The sequence below is a fragment of the Trachypithecus francoisi genome, unplaced genomic scaffold (assembly GCF_009764315.1).
Source record: "Trachypithecus francoisi isolate TF-2019V2 unplaced genomic scaffold, Tfra_2.0 Lachesis_group9, whole genome shotgun sequence".
NCBI lineage: Eukaryota > Metazoa > Chordata > Mammalia > Primates > Cercopithecidae > Trachypithecus > Trachypithecus francoisi.
In genome coordinates this window covers 22,356,480-22,380,159 of record NW_022681474.1, presented here as the reverse complement: position 1 = coordinate 22,380,159, position 23,680 = coordinate 22,356,480, and the positions used below count along the sequence as shown (strand labels likewise).

Genomic DNA, 23,680 nt, shown 5'->3' with positions numbered 1-23,680 from the left:
AGCATGTCACTGTTCTGCTACAACTAGCATAAAATCCAAAGTTCAATCTAGGTCTATGCACTAGATTATTTGGACTTGATGATTTCTTACTAATTAGTCCAATATGAAGGACATTATTTGTCAAATTCAACTCATATTTGGTTCCCTTATGTAGTTGAGATTTTACAAAACTTGTGATGGCTTAAAGTTTTTTATTACAAGAAAAATGTCAACAACAGTTTTCAAAACATATAGAGGAATAAAAGGAATGTTTCTGAAAGTCAAGGAGGCAAAATAAGCAGATTGCCTTGGAAACGGTAGGTGGAAATTTCCCCCAGAATATCACATACGTTCCTATTCTGCAGACCATTACATTGACCAATACGTCTCATATATAAGATCAGTCAACGTATTGGTCTGCAGAATAGAAACAATGTAAAGGAATGTCCTAGCAGTTGAAATAAGAATTCTTAATTGTTGCTATTTCTAGGGTAATGAAGCCTGGCCCCAGAGATCCAGAATGAATAAATCCTCTTTTCTACCCTGTCTTTGTCATCATATGCCATCTTAAATGCAGCAGATACAAACTGAGAAATATACTGAGCAATCAAATAAGTTGCAGGTTTTTAATAAAACCTGTTTTGAAAGTGGCTGCTTATAAATAACTTTTGTAGATTGCAGACTGTCTTAGTCCATTTTGTGCTGCTGTAACAGAATACCACAGACTGGGTAATTTATAATGAACAGAAATGTCTTGGCTCATGATTCTAAATGCTGGGAAGTCCAAGAAGGAAGGGGCAGCATTTGATTAGGGCATTCTTGCTGTGTTAACCCATGGAAGAAGGGCACAGAGAAGGCAAGAGAGAGCAAGAGAAGGGAGCCGAATTCATCCTTTTATCAGAAGCCCGTCCATCAATAACAGCATTAATCCATTCATGAGGCAGAACCTTCATGGCCTAATTACCACTTATTAGGTCCCACCTCCCAACATTGTTGCCTTAGGGGTCAAGTCTCAAACACATGCTTTTTGGAGGACACATTCAAACCATAGCACATACCTATAAGGTATTTATGACATCGAGAAATGTTTTAGATCTACAATAAAGAATTTGTAAAGCAGTAGTTCCCAAAGAGTAAAATGTGAATGAATGAGGATAATTTGGTAAGATACATCTAGTTATTTATTGATATTTTATTCTATCATGTTTTATTTATTTATTTTTTTTGGGACGGAGTCTCCCTCTGTCGCCCAGACTGCAGTGTAGTGGCCGGATCTCAGCTCACTGCAAGCTCCCCTTCCCGGGTTTACGCCATTCTCCTGCCTCAGCCTCCCGAGTAGCTGGGACTAAGGCACCCGCCACCTTGCCTGGCTAGATTTTTTGTATTTTTTAGTAGAGACGGGGTTTCACCATGTTAGCCAGGATGGTCTGGATCTCCTGACCTCGGGATCCACCCATCTCGGCCTCCCAAAGTGCTGGGATTACAGGCTTGAGCTACCGCGCCTGTCCATTATGTTTTCTTTCTTTTTAATGCTTTCTTTTTCTGAAACAATATAAATTGTAGAAAATATATATAAACATATATATTTAAAATATTGTGTGTGCGTGTGTGTGTATATATATATATACATATATATATTTAAATGCCATTACTTTTCCAAAAAACATTAAGAGACTTTTTTTTTGGTGAGAGGAGGGTTATAATAATATCCAAGCTCCAGAGGCCACTGCCATAATGTTTACTTTGTCTCCCCCTTTGGAGGTGGAGTAGAACATATTTAAATAATCCAAGATACTGGTCATTAAATTGCAGAGCTGAGGTCCAGAGTATTTCTCATACTCTGCCAAGTATTAACATATTTTATTCACAAAAACTCTAGGAAAGTTGCAAGGTTTTCATCTTCAAATTCACAACTCCCTCATCCCAGTAACAATAATAATGAATGTAGCAAATGATTATTTGCATGTACATCACATTTCTTCACCTTGGTACAAGCCTTCAAGAACTCCTAAGCTGATTCTGGTTACCTGTAGGAGGCTGGGACGCAATCATGCAAGCAAAAGGACCCACAGTGAATGTATCAAAGCGTGTAGAGGAGAGAGTTTGTTCACATTTCTAATCTTCTAATCCTTATTCTAGAAAGCAGCCTGCGAGGTCCTCTGAGGATCAAGCTACCGATGATATGAATAATGGTCACGGAATACATCAGGTTCCATAGAAATGCAGATTCCCTCATGTGGCCTTCAAGGACCTCTGGGCTCTGAACTCAGTGTTTCTGACAAATCTTCCCAACCATCCTATCTTAAAAGGTCTTTCTCACCCTCCACTAATACCCCATGTCTCTGCACCCATTTTCTTTTTTCATATTTAAAATAATAGATTTCTAGCCGGGCGAGGTGGCGGGCGCCTGTAGTCCCAGCTACTCGGGAGGCTGAGGCAGGAGAATGGCGGGAACCCGGGAGGCGGAGCTTGCAGTGAGCTGAGATCCGGCCACTGCACTCCAGACGGGGCGACAGAACGAGACTCCGTCTCAAAAAAAAAAAAAAAAAAAAAAAAATAATAGATTTCTTTGTTTACTTTATTTCTATCCAACCCCACTAGATTGTAAGCTGCAAGAAGCCTCCATCTGTATCTGCTTCATTTACTAAAAACTACTGACAACTAGCACTCATGAAAGAGTTGTTGAATGAATAAATAGATGAACACAATCTATCTGAGAACCTTATTGCTTTAACGTGTAAAAAAGTACACTCTGAATTTTTAGATGACAGTTGATAAATAGATGTATAGAGAAGAATCCGAGAGTAAATGAGCCATCATTGCTAGTCTGCTGCTGCTACAGTACAGTTCTGTGATGCATTCTTGCTGAGTACAATTGTAAGTTCAACATTTCAAGCAGATGTCTACAAAATAAAATGTGACTGGAGGAGAAAGATCAGAATGAGTGAGATTTGTGTCATCTGAGAAATGAATGGGGAAGAGACCACAGCAAGACAAGAGGGGGTGGCCTTATTGTATACAGAGGTTAGGATGAGGATTAATATGTGAACAATCTGTGGATGAAAAATTTGGCTAAGAATTGTAAAACAAGTTACTAAATTAAGATGTCTACAACAGAACTTTCTCACTTAAAATAGGATAAAATTACACCAGGGCCTGTCAAGGTGAGGTAAAGCATTAGGACAAATACCTAATGTATGCGGGGCTTAAAACCTAGATGATGGGTTGATGGTGCACGGAACCACCATGGCATGTATATAATACCTAAGTAACAAACCTGCATGTTCTGTGCATGTATCCCAGAATTTAAAGTAAAATGAAACAAGACAAAAACAAAAACAAACAGGATAAAATTACCGTAAGAAGATTTTGAACAAAGGCTTTTGAGAATGTGCAAATGTTTCCTATGTGTGGATAAAAAATGTATTTTATAATATCTGACATCATTTTAACTATGCTTAACTGTCTAGCATATTTTGTTTAGTGATGTTTGAACATAGTTCTGGAAGTAAACTGATGACCAATAGTTCGCTATTCAGACAAGAAATAACAGGAAATTGGTCTGAATTTTCCAAAAAGCTCCAGATTACTTTTTGTCTTCTCCTCTACCTTTCCTTTCTAGGTTTTATTTCTGGCTTGTCCTCTGTTATTTGGGTCAGAGCTCTTAGGACACTATTTATCTTATGCAATATCTCATTCTAAATAGGATTATCTTGGTTATAAGGAAGAAAAGGACTGCTAATTGAGGTTCAATTTTCTCATCAGGCATAAATGTTTATTGAATAATATATGCAATTGTGAGTAGTTCTGTTGACATATGCAAAATGTGTTAGAGATATAAAGGATTTAGCTACCCAAATCAGTTTCAAAAATAGCCTAAAACTTTAAGAACACTAAGGAATAGTGTTTATAAATAATAGATAATGAACAGAGATACACACACACACATATATATGAATAAACTTATATATATACATATCTCACGAACAGAGATACACACGTATAAGAGGTTATGAAATCTCTCCAGCACCATAACCAGAGGGAGTCTATATGAATGAAGAAAGGGAAACCGTGCAGTCTGGAAAACTGAAGAGGCTTCTTTTCTCTAAGAGATAAATGATCACAAGTTTACTGGGAAATGGACCGTGGGGAACTGGGAGTGAAGATGTACTAGGAGTCTGGTATTGCTGGCTATTCATGCAGCCAGTCACAGGATTCAAGAGGAGTTGTATTCTCTTTTAATAAAAAGGTGCTTTGGGTGGCTGAGGCAGGGGGATTATTTGAGGCTGGGAGTTCAAGACCAGTCCTGGGTAACATAACAAGAAGTCCTCTCTACAAAAAAAAACAAAAAAAACAAAAAAAACAAAGCTGTATGTGGTGGTATGTGCTTGTAGTCCCCACCTTTTCAGGAGGCTAAGGCAGGAGGATCACCTGAGCCCAGCAATTCAAGTCTCTAGTGAGCTCTGACTGCACCACTGTGCTTCAGCCTGGGCAGACAGAGCAAGCCCTGCCTCAAAAGAAAAACAAAGAAGAAGAAAGAAAGAAAAGAAAAGAGATTTTTGTTTTCTTTTTGAAAAAGTACCCTACACTCATAGTTAAGATCAGATTGGCAGGTTGGGTGCTCAACAGATAGAAATTTCATGAGGATCTCTTTTGGAAAAATGTTGTGTAATAGAACATTTTTCCACATATATAAGTCTTAATATGCCTGTGCTGCCATGGCAGCTTAGTGTCTGTAGCAAAATACCATAGACTAGATGACTTCACCAACATAAATTCATTGTCTCACAATTTTTAGAGGCTGGAAGTTCAGTGTCAAGGTGCCAACATAATCGGGTTCTTGTGAGGACTCTCTTCCTGGTTTTCAGGTGGCCACTCTTCCACTGTGTCCTCACATGGCCTTTCCTCAATGTGTGTGAACGGAGAGAGATGTCTTTTTCCCTCTCTTTTTATAAGCCCACCAATCCTATCAGATTAGGACTCCATCTTTGTGATCTCATTAACCTTAATTGCCTCATAAAAACCCTATCTCTATATACAGTCACACTGGGGGCTAGGGCTTCAACATATGAATTTAAGTGAATAACATTCAGTTCACAGCACCAGGCCTCAATTACCAGGAACCAGCACAAAGGGTTGCAGTGCGAGGGTGCAGGGGAAAGAGTCTGCTAAAATCAGTAGCTACAAATAGAAGATGTGGGTCCCGACCCCGGCCTTGCCTGTAATTTCTCAGTCTACACTGGACCGAGTTACTTCATCACACCTCTAAAACCAGTCTCTTGTGTAAGATACCAGCTAGCTATATCTGTAGAAATTGTTATAATCATGAAAAGAAATGCCATCAGTTCTCGGAATCAAAGTTTGCCCCTAAAACAGTCAGTTTTCATTCTTTTTTATTTGGTTGAGCTTCATTATTTAAAAATGTTTTCTTAAATTTATATGCTGTCTCTCTATGTTACCCCAGCTGGTCTCGAACTCCTGGGCTAAAGGAATCCTTTTGCTTTGCCCTCCCAAAGTGCTGGGATCATAGGCATGAGCCCCCATATTCAGCCAAGTTTCATTACTTTTTATTTAGCTGAGTAGCATTCTTTTTTTTCCCTTCAAATCTATGCACAATTTAGAAATACTTATAGCTATTTTATATATACTCGATCCACATACTTGGTGTTTATATGATCCTAAAATTTAACCCCATTTGTTTATTTTTAGTAAACTAGTAATCACCATAGAAGAGCTACTGTCTTATTAGAAATTGAATCTTTTGCCAATGTTTCAAATCATGCTGACTTTCTAAAGTCTTGTTGGCAAGTCTAAAATGTTTCAGTCTTAATAAAGAACAAAAAATGATTATGTGAAGAAATATCATTGTTCAAATGACAGTATTTATATGCAGTTAATAGTAGATGTGAGCTTTTTTCTCCATATGTTTAAATACTTCTGCAAACTTGGAGTAGCAAACTGATTATAAGCAAGCAGTAAATTTCCTGTGACTGCAATTTCAAAAACTAACATTTCAGAGAAATATGAACATGATCTTGGAAACTCTCTTCAAAATCACTAGTGGAGATGAGAGCTCTAAAACTATCTTCCATTTCTTATTTTTAATGATTTGTTTTTAATAGAAGAAAAATGAAGTATTTCATCTGGATAGTGCTTATATAAAATAAGTATAAGACAATAGAAGAGAAGAAGTCTGGAATATATATATCCGAGAATCATGTATCTTACTGATTTCAACTCAACATAGTATGGGGAAAACAGGTAGACAGCAGTGAAGTGTCTCCTGGAATCTGGAATAAAAGGTTTTCTGGAGAGACGGCCTAGTAAGTTTACATGAGGAAGGTGATGAGTCATTTGCATGGTGTACACTAGCAATAGCAGTTGGGGGCCCATTGGAGAGATGGCCCTGTAGAAATATTTTCTTTTGCCATCACTGTGTTGGGCTACATATGACTATGAAATAATGAATGAATAGCCACTATGTAAGCATTTGGATGTCTCTGGAGAAACTAGGAGATCTGTCATGCTGGGCCCAGGTTCCTACATGCCCCTAATCCTCTGCAGCTGGTTAATGGCTGTCCTGTTAGGCTGGGCGTTCTCCTTGTAGCCCCCATGGTCCCCAAGTCCCACTGTTTTCCTGCATCCAGAAAGAAAATCCCTTAAGATAACTCATGCTGTGTGGTCTTCTGTCTTTCTCCTTCTTGTAACACCAGGACTATTTACCTGCATGACTCCAAGGCCACTTGAATTTGCTCATCAAATTAAGTGCAGTGATCATCTTTAAATATGAGAATGAAAGAAAAAATGGAACCGAAGAGTTTGAAATCCTTAGAACTCTAGTCAAGGTAACTTTCACGAACTCAGGAAAATAAATTTGGTATGTGCTAGTAATTGAGGAAGTGGAAACCTCCTCCGAACTATTTGTTCAGATGAATTCTGTTCGGAGGAAGTCTGTGTGAGGGCAAAGGGAGTAATCAATCCAAAATAGTGGTTAATAGAGCCCTTTTTAAAACTGGAATTCGATTTCTTCATGTGAGAACTAGGCAGATACATAATACTTCAGGAAGATGGAAAGAGAAATTTCAGATTGTTCGCATCACAAGGGAACTTGGAAACAGGTATTTCTTGATACTCTGAGGAGATTAAGAGATGGATTACTGCATGAAAGGAACCTGAGGGGGTCGTGAATGAGTCTACAAGGAGCAAGTGGGTGCACAGCCCTGGAGGGGTCCCGTGTTTTGATCAACCTTGTTCCCTTTCTTCTACCTAGCTGCCCAATGGGCCCTGCCCACCCAGAAGCACTGTGATGCCTACTCCCTACTGAGAAAGTCCAATCAGCACTCAGGGAGGGCAGTTTAAGATTCACAGCAGTGACTTCAGGTTGTCTGTCACTCTAGACACCGACAGGAATGAGTAAGGTGCTTCTCTGTTCTCTCTCCCTATTTTTCTCTCTCTGCCTCTCTCTTTCTCCAGGCATGTGTGCTTTGCAGCATTTCAATTTGTGATTGCCTAGGAGAGAAAGTAGAGAGGAAATCAGCAAAGTAGGTAAAAACACCCATCTCGGAAGCAAAATGACCAACGTGGAACAGAAGCTGCAGCGTGTAAAGCCAGGAAGACGCTTTCCCTGTAAGCCCCCTCATTGTCTTTGGAAACTGCTGTTGGCTTCACTTTGCTCTGTTCCAGAATTTTGCAAGGAGCGAGGTTGCTAATATAAATGCTGCTTCCTCTGACTCTTATTTTGTATGTGGACAGCCTCAAGTCCGTAACTAATCCAAGACATAGGAGAAGGAGGAAGAAGAAAATATGTGCAGGTAGCTTGAGCTTTGACCAGCGTAGGTTAATGAGGACTATAGTAGACAAGAGTGATTTCCAGAAGGTACTAAGCACTGTCCTGTGCCTAAGAGTAGACAGATTTTGACACCATGGCCACCAGGTAAACACTTTCTCAGTTCTTCTATGACTACCTTCCTTTCCTCTGTTTGTCATCAATTTATTCTTTTGCAGAAGAAAATGGTACTCAGATAATTTGAGTGTGAAAACAAATCTACTGCTAGACAAAGAATCCCAGTGGCCAAGCTATAATCACATATTCTACTTCACTATTCATTTTAATGTGGAAATGGTCAAGGAAAAATGTCAGGCTTTTGTTAGCAACCTTGTTCTACTTCTTGTCACATGGACTCCATTTTACTTCCAGTCCAAACCACAAATGAGTCTTGGTTTTCTTGGTCAGAAAGGAAGTAGCCTCTCTCTCCTTTCTGGGTTTTATGTCTAACCCTCAGTTAAACACTACTTTCCCTACATCCAATACAAGTTGCTTCAAATCAATGGATGCTTTATGAACATCAGCAAAGTACCCAGCATTGTTTCTTTTCTCAAGGAGATTTCAATCTGAGTTAGATTTTCCCCATACTTGGTCTTTTGAAACAGTCCAGTCATTTCATGGCTTCTCGGTTTAAAGCGATATCCAGAGAGTTTCATTTGCCAAACCTTGATTTAAATAGAGAGGCCCTTTCACTTTTTCCAGAAGAGAATGCACTTTATACTCGCGATGGCTTTACTGTAATGGTGACATGGGGAATGGTTTCAGATGACACAAGTCGTTACTAGTATATGAGTTCTTAGTAAAAAGAAACACTTGGTTTAGAGGGCAAATTTGCCAATAAGAAAACAGAGTGAACACGATGGTTGGAACACAGCAAAGTGGACCAGGCTCCTGGGAATTTATGTGCTTGTATTGGAAGGAGGCCAGTGAGGATGAGAGGATTGGAGATTTTCATTCATGGTGCCCAGACCGCTGGGTTCACCATCCTATCCTCTCTCTACCTTTTCATAATTTTCTGATCTCTGTTTTATTTTAATCAATTATACTTGGTTTGTTTGCTTATTTATTTATTTATTTAGAGACGGAGTCTCGCTCTGTCGCCCAGGCTGGAGTGCAGTGGCGTGATCTAGGCTCACTGCAAGCTCCGCCTCCTGGGTTCACACCATTCTCCTGACTCAGCCTCCCGAGTAGCTGGGACTACAGGCATCCACCATCACACCCGGTTAGTTTTTTGTATTTTTAGTAGAGACGGGGTTTCACCGTGTTAGCCAGGATGGTCTCGATCTCCTGACCTCATGATCTGCTGGCCTCAGCCTCCCAAAGTGCTGGGATTACAGGCATGAGCCATATACTTGGTCTCTTTTCGTTGTCTCTCTTCCCTGTCTTCCAGAGCCACAAACTAGAGAGCATATAAAGTTTAAGGAATTCAGCGGAGCAAAATGGAGTCTTGGCCAGTCTTCCATGTACCTGTTTAGTTTATATTGATTGTAATGCTCAGTGAAATAACATCTAAATGAAGAGGACGATAAGTATCATGTATAAGGGCTATCCAAGCCACCATTAATTCCTCCCAGAAAAGTCATTTTTAATTAAAATCCTTCAAAATTATGCACACACATTAAGTGTGCACATACATACACATACAAACATACACAAATTCACAAACACACAGACACATGCACACACATACAAATTACCAAATTTCTCTTTAGACGCTTTGAAAAAAAACCACTTTAGTATATTCCAACCTTGCCTAGACATAAGGATTTTTAAAAGCACTGCTTACTATGCCAAGTGCTTGAGTTCCTAATTTTGCAACTGCAGCCCAAAGGAAGACAATGATACATTGGTAAGGTAGCCACTGAGCAGAGATTGGGAGAAACCTCTATTGGATTAAAATGGAGCGAAGTGAGAAAATTAATGTTTGTCCCAGATTCTGATTCCTTGCTGTCAACTCACTTCTAGCTTTATCTCACAGACTGCTTCAAAATTGGAAATCATTTTCTCTTCCTTGATTCTTTCTGATCAACATTTAAAAAATCAATAGAAAATCAGGAGGAACAGTGCCACAGCCATTTACCATTTACTGTAATTTACATTCACCAGTGATCACTAACCGAAAAAAAAAAAAGTTCCCTTTGAAATGTTTCAACATTGTCCTTAAGGAAAAGATAAAAATAGAGTTATTTTTTCTTTTGTCCTTTTATGCAAATGACTTTGATTGTGTGCAGAATATATCACATTCTCTCTTTAGTAACAAGGTAAGAGATACGCATGGACAAAGCAAAATTTTCTAAAATCCTTGAAATGGCTGTTATAATTATTGTTCAGCAACAAAACTATCTGAACAAAGCCTATTAAATGCATTCTAAATCGGCTCAAACCATAGCAAACTTATTCAAGGGAGCAAAATAACATTTTGACTCTCATGGCAAAAGTAATTTTAATTTCTATTTAAGTTACTTATGGACCAATAAGTAACTGAGCCTTAGCTGCTTCAGTAAGGCCTCCTGCAATCAAACGATTTACCTTGGATGGGTTGATGGCAGAAAGACAGAAAGAGAGAGAGAGAGGAAGGAAGGATGGAAGGAAGGAAGGATGGAAGGAAGGAAGGATGGAAAGAAGGAAGGAAGGAAGGGAGGGAGGGAGGGAGGAAGGAAGGGAGGGAGGGAGGGAGGGAGGGAGGAAGGAAGGAAGGAGAAGGGGAAGGGGAGACCTCTGAATGTACTAACTCATTTTATTTCCTTAGGTATATGATAGAAAATATTACTTTCCATAGAGTTTTTGAGGAACAGTGAATATACAAAGATTTCTCTAAAAAGTGTGTTTGCCTTTAGGAGATAATTTTACTATCATCTGGTACAATTGGTAACATGAGCAAAATTTCTAATGAATACTTATAATTTTGTTCTAGCACATTTCTATATTTATTCATAGTTGTTTCCTTACAAAGCCTTATTTAACTACATTTCTCCCATTTGAATGTGACACTCTTCTATTTTGATGAAGATTAATTCCATTTACTTGTAAAAGAAATAAAGCAGTATCTGATTACTCAGTGGACAGGGGAATTTAAGTCAATTTTTATTAAAATATATTAAAGAAAAAGAAGATGATCATTTATACCTGGTTTTTAATATAATAGATAATTCTATAATCCTATTTACAATGGACAAATGAATTGTTTTCAGTTCTTTGAGAAAGTTTGGCGAGATACTTTGTAAACATATTCAAGGCATAAAATTTTAAATTAGCTTTTACTTTATACTAGTTTTAAATGACAGAACAAGTAAAGATTTCCATTCAAATAATAAACACTGTGCAAAGCACTATAATCTTAGAAAAAGGAGTATTACAACCTAAATACTCTTGGGAAAAAATCCAAAAATCAAAATCAATGCATTCATCTTTGAAAATTATAAAAAAATTTCATTAAACCACAAAAGATCAGGTAGCATTACTTTTAGGTAGAAAATCCTATCATGAAATAAAACATCTTCAGTTTTGGAAGTACCTAAAAGATTTCCTTAATAAGAGGTGATATAACACGTGAATTTTAAAAAATTTAAACAAATTAATAGAAGTTTGCTTTGTAAGTTTTTCTTTCCAATTGTTTTGGGCACAATCAGGAACTGCACTGTGAATTCAAAATAAAAGAGACAGATGCTAGGTAGGCAGGTAGATACATAGGTAGAGAGATAAACAGATTGATAGGGACAGATCTCTAGATATCATCTAAAAGGCGAATGTTAGTGATTTACATAGCTTTGCTCTTTAAGCTAAAGATTGCATAAATATATAAGTTTACAAGAGTTAGAAATTACTTATAAAAGCAAAATAGTTCCAGCCATAATAGTTTATTGCATTCCTTCAATTCAGTGCAATGGATTCCAAACTATTACTTCAATTTAATCGCTAAAGTTTGAGATAACATATAGACAATAACTAAAAACAACTGTTCCCAAAGGCTGCCAAGTTCACTGCTTTTGTTTCTAGACAGATTTATACATCTATGCATTGCTTGGGCATGAACAGAAATGTATTCTTTCAGGGAAATACAAAAAGAAACTAAGGCAGTCTCTTTTCATTCTAAATGTTACCATCTTTTCTTGAACATTTGAGTATTTGATGTCTTCTTTAATAGAGCATAGAGTGACACATTAGCAAATGTTTTTATCACAAACACAAAAGCAATGCATGGATCAGACATGCTAATGTTTTTATAAAGAGACCCTTATCAGGCCAGATGTGGTGGTTGACTCTTGCAATTCCAGCACACTTTTGGAGGCCGAGGTGGATGGATCACCTGAGGTCAGGAGTATGAGACCAACCTGGCCAGCATAGCAAAACCCCATCTCTATTAAAAATACAAAAAAATATAGCTGGGTGTGGTGGCGACACTGTAATCCCAGCTACTCAGGAGGCTGAGGCAGGAGAATCACTTGAACCTGGGAGGTGGAGGTTGCAGTAAGCAGAGATCGCACCACTGCACTCCAGCCTGGGCAACACAGCAAGACTCCATCTAAAAAAAGAGAGAGAGAGAGAGAGAGAGAGAGATACCCTTATTCCCTTATCTATCTTAGATCTGCTTCAGAAATACAAGGTGAAGTATAACTCTCTGAATATTTAGCAGAGTGTATTATGCATCATTGCTTAAAAATAGAAACACAAAATTTCATACATATGTTTAGATAATCAGAGAAAAAATTAAATGCCTCCTCTATTTGTAATGGCCTATCGATGTGTAGACCTAATAGTGTTTCCATCTAAGTCACAATATTTGACAAAGACACATGAGACATTTTTAGGGAAGATTCATAGAAACTTCTGGTTGTCACATACAGTTACAGAACATCACCGTTTATCAGACACTGTCATCCTTTACGTTTTCAACGAATTGGTGCTAAATTGTTGAGTACACATTAATTTGTATGATAAAATAAATGGCAAAGACTCACTGTGATTTGTGTACCCAACTAGCATCAGTCCTTGTAAAGATGATGTAAGTTCACGGACAGAGTAGATTCATCATACTACGGATCTTCATGGAAATAAGTAGCGGCTCTGATATTCCCCCAGATGCAGTAATAAAAATAATGCTATCAGCATGTCTGTGTCAACTCAGATTTATTTAGCCCTTGAGGTACAATCAATTCATTATTCCATTTGTGATTCTGAAAATCACAGGAAGAAAACCTAGTCTTTAAGGTCTAATCCACTGATACGGAATGGGATTGCCCAGTGAATGATCCTGGAAGCTCTCTCCTTGTTGCCAGGAAAATAGATAGCTAAGAAGATGAGTTATGGTCCCCACAGGGACAGGAGCTGAGCTGAATTCAATATTCCTTCAGACATGGTAACCCCAGTCTAGGTGCTGGTGGATGACATTTTTCACACTTTGCTAAACTGCTGGCAGTTAAGCCTGGACCATATTGTGTGGGATCCTCAAATGTGAATTTCCCTGTATGAATTTCTCCCATGCTTGGGAGAGCAAAGAATTCCTTCCCAGGAGTACCTTCCCTCTGTGGGTGCATCCAGCCGCACTCTGGCGCAAGCACACTTCTCCATGAGCCACCAGGAGAATGGAGGCCTCCTGTATCTTCTGACCTCCCTGCTCCTGAGTTCCAGCCCATACTCAATGGCCACTTGCTCCTTCATCCTGAGTCCTTTGTTCAACATATAAAGAATGGACATATTCTGAACTACAAAAATAATTAACTGTAACATGATTTTTAAAAATCAACTAGACAAATATTTAGACCTATGACATTGGGGCTGAACTATAATTTTCACATTGAAAATAATTTTCATCTGAGTATATTTGATATGTCCTCTTGGAAATTAGTATAGGCAAAGAAGAGAAATATGTTTGCAAAATGATAAAATAGAAAGTCAGCTGATTAACTGTTACCTGGCATTCTCTATATTCAAATTCCCCTATCACTGTCACTATTTAATGCAGAGTAAGGATATATTAAAGTCCTCATGACTATGGAATATGGCTATGGAATTAAAGTAGAAAAAACTTGATGTGATGATCATATAATTAATCTTAGGATCCTTTGGGGAATGGGGAGATTAAATATGAGATTTCTCTTTGAACATGGAGAATGTAAACCCTGAAACATAATTCTTGTTCTGAAAATAAATTATATGACTAATGCAGTTAATAATTCTACAACCTGCATGTATCATTCTAAAGACTATTTTCATGCCATGACTATAAGTAAACTCAATTAGCTAACAGTGAAGCATCAAAGAGAAAATTCAGTTATTCTTCATGAAACTCTTTGAAGGACAGTTATGGATCTTTTTCCATTTTTGTTTCAATAAAGAGCTGACATGTCAAACTAAGAATAATCTATAATCGAGCAAGATATATGATACTCTATTTTAATCCTCATTATCTTTTTAGAGGGTGAGCAATAATTGCAGATATCACTTCTGTCTGATTTACTATTTTCAGTACACTTTCTTTGCAAAGTAAAGTCCTCATCAATATGCTAAACGAAAATGAATGGGAGAAAAATCAGAAGTTTAAAATCCATGTGTTTTTGCAAATTACCCAAACAGAAAAGACTGAAATAGATTTTGCTGTCAGTTAACACACAACCTTTGGCAATACAGAGTGGAAGAAACGAGGCCAGTTCTCAACCCACATTAGATAGGGGCTGTCAAGGTAGCATCAGGCCACTCTGCCAGGAAAGGCAATGGCAGAGACCTGCAATTAACCTTCAGAATCAAGCAAGAAACAGAACGTCAGGCAAAATTTCAGCAATATTGATTAATTTAAATTAATGAGTAGAAATCTAAATATTTCTGAAATTCATATGCTCATCCATAGCCTTTCCCCTAACCACTATCTCATGTCACACTAAGCTAAATTGAACTCATCTTTTCACTGCTAGATTTGGGATTTCTGATCCAGTTCCCATAGCTATCGGGTAGGAGCATCAATGCCAACTTGCCTTTCTGTATTTAATATTGTATAGCAGTTTCCAAGTACCTTCCTGATAAATTTCAAACACCTTAGTGTCATACACAATGAAGTTTAAAATCTTGCTCCTGGTTATCTGTGTAAAACACGCTATCTAGTATGACCGTGACACCTGGCTATCTTCTGACACTTTCTTTGTGACTTGGTTCAGATGACACCTCATCGCTGCATTAATCCTGCCTCTCTATAGAACAAAGGTCTCCTTCTGCCTGTTCATGAACCTATGCAATATTTCTCCTTTTCAACTGCATGCTTTCACATGCTTTCATTCTCATCTTCTGACACCTACAAGCATTTGGAAGATTTCAGTTCACTTTGAGGTCCAAGATGTGCGCTTCTTCACGATTAATCTTTGCCTTCCCTTTGCACAATTTTCTGATTTTGCAGCCACATGTTAAACATCTACCAGTTTAAGAGTCCCCCAAAAGGAAATACTTCACACACAAAAACTCCATCACATTTTCACATTCATAATAGATATAGCAAAAGGACTGTTCAATGTCAAAGGATACTTTTGAAAAATGTCAAAAATCTACACTATCACATTCTTCTTATACATAAGGGTTTTCTTCTAAGAACTCACTGAGCACGATAGTAGTGTAAAGACGGAACCAGCATAGCAACATTCCACAAAATTTTATCACTCCATTTCTGTGAATTGGGATGATGTCTTACTGCTTCTTTATAGTTATATTCATTATTGTCACTTTCAGATCTCTGAAACTGAGTGAGCATCTGCAGGCTTAAAATACAGATGAGGAGTAAGCTTTTCCACATCTAAGGATGATCCAATGTACTCTTTTGTATTAGTCCATTCTCAAGCTACTGATAAAGACATACCCAAGGCTGGGTAATTTATAAAGAAAAAGGGGTTCAATGGACTCACAGTTCCACATGGCTGGAGAGGCCTGACAATCATGGCAGAAGGTGAAGGAGGGGGAAAGTCATGTCTTGCATGGCGACAGGCAAGGGAACTCCGCTTTATGAAACCATCCGATCTCATGAGACTTGCTTACCATCATGAGAACAGTATGGGAAGAGTCTGCCCCTGTGATTCAGTTACTCCCCACTGGGTCTCTCCCACAACACATGGGAATTATGGGAGCTATACAATTCAAGAAGAGATTTGGGTGGGGACACAGCCAAACCATATCATCTCTATACTGCAAACATAACATGGAGATTCTGTCCACATCAACATTACAAAATTTGCTTTTTCTTCATAAAGTAATCATCAACACCATCACTTTTTTTTATTTTTTTATTTTTTTGAGATGGAGTTTCACTTTCATTGCCCAGGCTGAAGTGTTGTGACATGACCTTGGCTCACTGCAACCTCCACCTCCCAGGTTCAAGCAATTCTCCTGCCTCAGCCTCTTGAGTAGCTGGGACTACAACATGCACCACCATGCCTGGCTAATTTTGTATTTTTAGTAGAAACAGGGTTTCACTCTGTTGGCCAGACTGGTCTTGAACTCCTGACCTCAAGTGATCCACCTGCCTCGGCCTCCCATAGTACTGGGATTACAGGTGTAAGCCACCATGCCTGGCCTACATTCTTTTTTCAGATTAAGTATTTGCTGATGACTTATTTCCTCTCAAATAGATTTTCTAGTTAAAGGCTGCAATCAGCTATTAGAGCCCATGCAATGACCTTGTATATAGCAATTAGCAACTGGTAAAATTTTTAAAGAAACGTATTGCACAATTTGTAAAAATAAGATGCCAACACAACTGGCAGTGTATGTGTGATAGCCGAAGATCAAAGAGAGTTTTTAGATATGTATTTAAGAGAAAAACTGTTTATCTCTACTTTTTAGCTAAATCTGTCACATATACTTGTTGATCATTCTTGACTGTACTTTCCTCAGATATGAACTCTAATGCACATGAATAATACAACAGTTGCTGGATACAACTGAAAGTTTTAATTAGGTACCAGAATGAGAACTCCATAAGACATACTGTTGGCAGGCACCTAAATTTAATCCAAGATTTCTACTCTCAAAACTAATAGCTAAATCCTTACAACCCAAAGTGTGGCCTGTGGCCTGCCCACAACTGTATCACCTGAGACCTTATTAGAAACAGAATATCAGACCAGCTCCAGCCTAGAACTAAGAAATCAGAATGTGCGTTTTAACCAGATTCCCAGGTGATTTGAAAGCTTGTTAAAGTTTCAGACGCATTGGCCTAGCTCCCAATCTCTGAGTCATTTTTGATCATGAAACTACACTAATATGATCCCTAATCCCTATTTCTAAAACCTCCCTTCTTCAGTCATCCAGAGGCTTTTGAATCAAGGCAAAAATCACACAGTAAAGTCCTTTTCATAAACACGATCAGTGTCCCAAGAGTGGGAATATGAGACTTCCAATATTGCATGTGAATAAGTGTTCAAAACCACATATTTGGTCTAGCATGTCACGAAGGACTTTGTGATTGATTTCTATAAAGTGAAGAACTGTAAGTGACCAACACTATTCTACAGCAGTAGGCTGGTGAAACTGAGCTTTATGAAGCATCAATAATTTCAGCCAACACTGCTGAAGCTCTCTCCATCCTGTGAGGTGCTATCCTTGCTACAAGAGCTTCTTGCCAGATAATGGGAAGGTGGCCAGCTTCCAGGGGAAGATGCTTGCCCTGCTCATTTACACATGTGTCCCTGAGGTTGTGGAATTCAGCAAAGGCTGCTCCAACAAGGCCAAGTCATGAATGGAATCCAATCCTGCCTGAAAGCCCTGTAAGCCTTTATATTCCCAAAATAATTATACAAAGTAGCACATTCAGTGACTGTTTCAGGACACCTCATTTTTAATACCTACACATCAGTGGAAGGTACTTTACTTCTCACCTGGCTAAGTGGTTATATGTCCATATGAATGAACAGAGGAAATATAAGAAGAAAGGTCTCACAGAAATCAACATTCAGATCAATAGTGGCATTTGCCGTCTGTTGGGTTCCTGCGTATTCAACAGGATATACACTTGGCTTCTAGAGATTTTATATGTTCACGGGAAGAATATTAGAAAATGAAAACAATGACAACAACAAAACCTTAACTGGAAGAATTATTTAACTGGGATACCAAGTTTTACAATCCTTCCATTATCTGTTCTTGTGAAGAGCCAGAAAAAATACTGTCACCAAGTACCAAGTGAAGAGAATAACAGCCTTTGTGTCAAAACAGTAAACATGCTATTGTCTTGTTTTGGTTTGGGATTTTTGTTGTTGTTGCTGTTCTATTTAAGTGAAAGTAGAATATAAAGTCTAGGCAATGAAAAAAATGAGGAGAACATCTGAGGAATGCCATTCTGGGTGGTTTTTGTCTCACTGTGATACACATAATTTTAACAGCCACTACTGCAGCTAGGGCTGCAGGACAAAATAATTCTGATCCCTGAAACCGACTTTGAAAGCATCTAAAGGAAAAAAGCACACAGAATTTTTTCTAGCTTATTGTTTGTGTTTAGCAATATAAACCAAAAAGAGAAGCAAGATCTTGTAACAATGCCAGGCACAGAGTATTCACTTTAAAAGCGTTTAGTTCCTTTCTTTCTTATTTCTGTTTAACAATTAGGCAAAACTATTTTCCCCAAAAGAGATGCAACCGTGTTCACAATTACCTTTTTTACCTTGTTTTTTTTTTAGACTTAGTCTCGCTCTGTTGCCCAGGTTGGAGTGCAGTGGTGGGGTCTCGGCTCACCGCAACCTTCACCGTCCAGGCTCATGCAGTTCTCATGCCTCGGCCTCCTGAGTAGCTGGGATTACAGGCGCTCGCCAGCACACCTGGCTAATTTTTGTACTTTTGGTAGAGACGAGGTTTCACCATATTGGCCAGGCTGATCTCAAACTCCTGACCTCAGGCTATTCGCCCACCTCGACCTCCCAAAGTGCTGGGATTACAGGTGTGAGCCACCGTGCCTGGCCCACAAACACCATTTCAAGGGCCAGGATAAGTAAACCTTTCTGATATGGTTTGTATATCTGTCCTTTCCAAATCTCATTTGGAAATGTAATCCCAGTGTTGGAGGTGGGGCCTGGTGGAGGTGTCTGAATCATGAGGGCAGATCCCTCATGAATGGCTTAGTGCCATCCCCTTGGTGATGAGTGAATTCAGGAGAGATCTGGTTGTTTGAAAATGTACAGCACTGTGCCCCTCGCTCTCTCTTGTTCCTGCTCTCATCGTGTGACATGCCTGCTCCTGCTTTGCCTCCTGCCATGGTTGAAACCTTCCTGAGGCCACACCTGAGGCCAAGCAGATGCTGGAGCCATGCTTCCTATATGGCCTACAGAACCGTGAGTTAAATCAACCTCTTCTCTTTATAAATGACCCAGTCTCGGTATTTCTTTATAGGAAGGCAAAAACAGCCTAGTACACTTTCCAAACTTTCAGAGGTAGATTTTTGTTTCCAAAACCAGTGGCAGTGCCAACGAGTTACTTAGGGAGCTTTAGATCCCAATAATCTCCATCAATCCCCAGAATGCCATCAAAATAAGTGAATCTTGAAATAAAGGCAGTGTTCTTAGTATGCAACTCTAGCTTCAAGACAAGTCTTTTTTGAGCCAGACTGAAACTCCACAATTACCCTCATATGGATACCCAGGGGCTGCCGCTGTTCAAAATCACTACATAACTCAAGTGCCATTTGTCTTTCCTTTTGCTAGAAAGAGCAACGTCAAGTCTAAAGGATCGACCTTGTGAGCCTGGCAAAGCCTGCATTTGAATACCAGCTGGGTTTGAATACTCATTAATGGGAAATCTTAGGAAATTACTAAAACCTAAATCTGAAATTGCCCTCATGTAAAAGAATCATTGAAATTGCCCGGAAAACATGGGGACACAAATCTCTCGAGACTGCTGTGAGGACCAAGCAAGACAGCATCTACAGTACCTGGCAGATCTTAGCCCTGGATGAGTACCCACCAAACAGTCCCCTGGGCCATCCTTCTGCCCTCTTTTTACTGATTCAAAACTACTGACACTTCGTGGTCTCCCTCTGTTAAGGTAGGAAGTGGGAAAATAGGCTGAATAACAAAATTACAGCTACAGGAACCCCTGGGATTGTATTTTCAGGAGTGTTAATATACCCCCGATCAAAGAAATTCCTTATTTTATAAATGATTAAGAAAACTCAGCACTCCACGAGAGAGATCACGGAGTTCTCACAATCTGTGTTTAAGAAAATTCAGCACCCCACAGGAGAGATCACAGAGTTCTTGGAATCTGTGTTCTCCTCTTTCTTTTTAAAAAAAAATTTAGAAATCTTTATATACTTAGGGGGTACTGGTGCAGATTTTGTGCATTTCGTCATGGTAAAGTCTGGGCTTTTAGCCGAATAGTGATGTGTTGTTCCCTTTCAATATCCATCGAGTCCTAGTTCTGGGCAGAGAGGAAATGCCTCTGCTTCTATTCAGTGCTCCTTTCTTGACCCTACACCCCAGCTAAAGAGTGGCAATTATGTTGCCTACCCCAAGCTGCTATGACATCATCATTGCCAAAATAGCAGGTCACTCTGCAGGAGTCAGAATATCCTCTTAGAGATATAATAAGACTTCTGCTCCTGACATGTCGACCATTGCCCGGTAAGGGACCTGGCTGGGGCAGCCTGCGAACACCATAGCTGCATAATAGCTAATGCCACGGAGCGGGGTTTGAGAAATTGCTATATTTTTCCAATATACTGAATTCCCACAGCCTGGGCTTCAGGTCTTCTGAAGATTTCTCTCAATGTGAGGGAACAAAATGATGCCTTGATACTATTTGCAGGACTAGGTAGTATCTGCTTCAGGAAGCTGAGTTCTTTTTCTTAAATAATGAGTATTTCAGGGACTGTGGTGCAGTAAAAAGGATGCTGCCTGGTTCTTAAAAATCATAAGCCTGTTAGCTCAGAGAAAGTAGGAACTGAAACTTCAGGCTGAGAGAGAATGTGCCAGCAGACAATAAGCAGACCATACGTGACAACAGAACTCTGTGCTGTGAGGACCAAACAAGACAGCATCTACACAGCATCTGACGCAACCTCTCCAGCAGCCAGTTCAGGAAGCCACAACACAGCCTTGGCAGTAGTGAGCCCGGAAAGATCAGGACTTCCTTAGTAACTGAGAGCTTCTCTATTCCTTTGTCTTCATATCTCTCTCAGGACCAACCATTAAAAGCCAAAGATGTTCCTCAAACTAATAACATAAGATGCTGTTTCTTGCCGGGTGCGGTGATTCACGCCTTTAATCCGAGCACTTTAGGAGGGCGAGGCAGGTGGATCACTTGAGGTCAGGAGTTCAAGACCAGCCTGGCCAACATAGTGAAACCCTGTCTGTACTAAAAATACAAAAATTACCCGTGTATGGTGGTGCACACCTGTAACCCCAGCTACTCAGGAGGCTAAGGTAGGAGAATGGCTTGAATCCAGGAGGCAGAGGTTGCAGTAAGCCGAGATCGTGCCACTGCACTCCAGCCTGGGCGACAGAGTGAAACTCAGTCTCAAAACAAACAAATAAACAAACAGAGGAACAAACAAACATGCTGTTTCTAATTAGCCCACCTTCATTCAGGTTTGCCATGCCAACAACCTCCAATCAGAGTGCATCTGAACCTTCTATTTTTCACTAAAATCCTTCCCACTCCCCAACCTGCCTTTATATCTCTGCTGAAAACAAGTGATGGCAGCCGAAGCTATGCCCGAGCAAACTGGATAAATCACCTCTGTTTGCTCTCATGTCGGTGGTCTTCGCTTTTTGCCAGTTTACTTGCTTGTTTCTGTTGTACCTAGTTTACAAACAAGGTCGTATTTTGTGATTTACAGTGCTAAGGACTACAGAAACTTAAGAAATGTAACACCACCTTTGAGGCCTTTGAGCAACCTTCAAATCTGCCTAAAATGCACCCTCTGCACATGTCTGTACTTCGCAAACTGTTCTCTGACCACTCTCCTCCCTCCACTTCACAGCTGCAACCATAATAAAGAATAACTCAGTCAGAGAGACCAGTCATTCCAGTTTGTCCAGAAATGTTTCATATTTAACACTGGAAGCCGTCCTACGTTCCAGAAAACCTCTTGGCCCCGAGCAAACTGGAACCAGCGGTCACCCTATGAGACAGTCCTGGAGATGTCATTCTACACCTCAGCCACTGCAGAGGAAATTGACTCTGCCTAGCATGCCCCCTCCCTCCTCCCATCAACAGGTCATCAATTAGGTGAACTCCTCTCAATCTGTCAAGCCCCACCTAAATGCCCAGTTCTAGGCTACGCCTCTTTGGCAGCACCCCAACTCTCAATCCCAAGTAGTTTCATCGCACTCTCCTTCATGCCACACTACAGCCTGTATACTTTTATTGTACATGTCACATGGCACTGGGATGATTTGCTTATGGCACTTAGATGCTCTTACACAGGGCCAAGAGAGGTGGCTCATGCCTGTAATCCCAGAGCTTTGGGAGGCCTTTGTGGGTGGATCACCTAAGGTCAGGAATTCCAGACCAGCCTGGCCAACGTGGTGAAATGCCATCTCTACTAAAAATACAAAAAATAGCCGAGTGTGGTGGCACATGCCTGTAGTCCCAGCTACTTAGGAGGCTGAGGCAGAAGAATTGCTTGAACCCAGGAAGCAGAGGTTGCAGTGAGCTGAGGTCGTGCCACTGCACTCCAGCCTGTGTGACAGAATGAGACTTCGTCTCAAAAATAAATAAATAAATAAAGATGCTCTTACACAATGAATTCCTTGAGAGCAGGCACAGTATTGTTGCCTCGCTGCTCACTGTCATCAAGTTCTAGATTGAGATGAAGAGACAACTTATGTAATAAAAGTTGGGCATCTACATGAAATATATTCACTAATCCATTTCAGTTACCCAGACTATTTATCTACCTCGATCTGGGTGTTGTTGTCCTGCCCATCGTCCAACAGCAGGTCTGTGAAGCTTCTGGGCTCAGAAGAGTCTTGGCTGACGCTTGCTCGGTTCGTGTCTACCGCCTTGAGAAAGTCTAAGTTTCTTTTCCACCTGTGGCTGTATGCGTGGGAATCGATTTCCACCTCCTCCTCTGTGTGAGGGAAGGCCTGAGCAACTCCATACTGCCAATCTGTTTGAAAAAGAAAGAAAATGTGTTCACTCATTATGTGTACCATACATGCACGTGCTGTCGGCTTGAGAAGAAAAAATAATTCTATGAGGCACGAGAATAGGAAGCTAACTTATAAGGGTTAAATCTGTTTACTTGTGACATCTTGAGCTGGTACCAACATCTCTGATTGGAATGCAATTGCAGGAAACACCAGGAGTTGTGACAGTGGTTAATGGGCAGATCTTGCAGAGTTTTTAAAAACAGATGTGCTGCCCTGAAGCAATGCATTTTTATTCCCTTCCCTCGCCCCTCCACATGCACACTTCATAAACATTCTCTAGCTGTTCTGAAAAAGCAATCTAGAATCCAAAGGGATGAAACCAAGTGACTGTCAGATTATTTTGAAAATAAAAATCAGACCTCATTAACTTGTAAGCTTATATTTATTTCACTTGCGTTATGTTGGACAGCAAAGAGACACCAATGTGTATGAACGGGTTAAATAATACATGAAATTGTCTTTGCGTAAACGGGCGAAACTCCCTTGTAGCTTACAAGCCAGTTTTGGTTCATTGCCTGACCCATTTAATAAGTAAGACCCTCAGGAGTCATCACTGCACTTTTGTTCATTTGCACCGTTCTCACCTTGAAATCTTGTCAGGGTCTAAAGGATGACAGTGATGGGCACTTATAGAAATGGATGGGAAGGCAAGGAGATCAAATCACAAAGGCATTTTAAAGCTGTCTGCAGGGACTGGCCTTGCTGACCCAGCTTATCCTGCTACTCCAGGAGGAAAAAATGAGATTTAATCATTACT

At 39.7% G+C, this 23,680-nt stretch overlaps 1 protein-coding gene across 1 annotated transcript in view; it reads right to left on the bottom strand.

Moving 5' to 3' along the window:
• PLXDC2 (plexin domain containing 2) overlaps positions 1 to 23,680 on the bottom strand; it is a 465,187-nt gene that overhangs the window by 253,323 nt on the left and 188,184 nt on the right. The window contains 1 exon segment of the mRNA XM_033209382.1: positions 22,669 to 22,880. Within this exon segment, the coding sequence (XP_033065273.1) occupies positions 22,669 to 22,880 (212 nt within the window).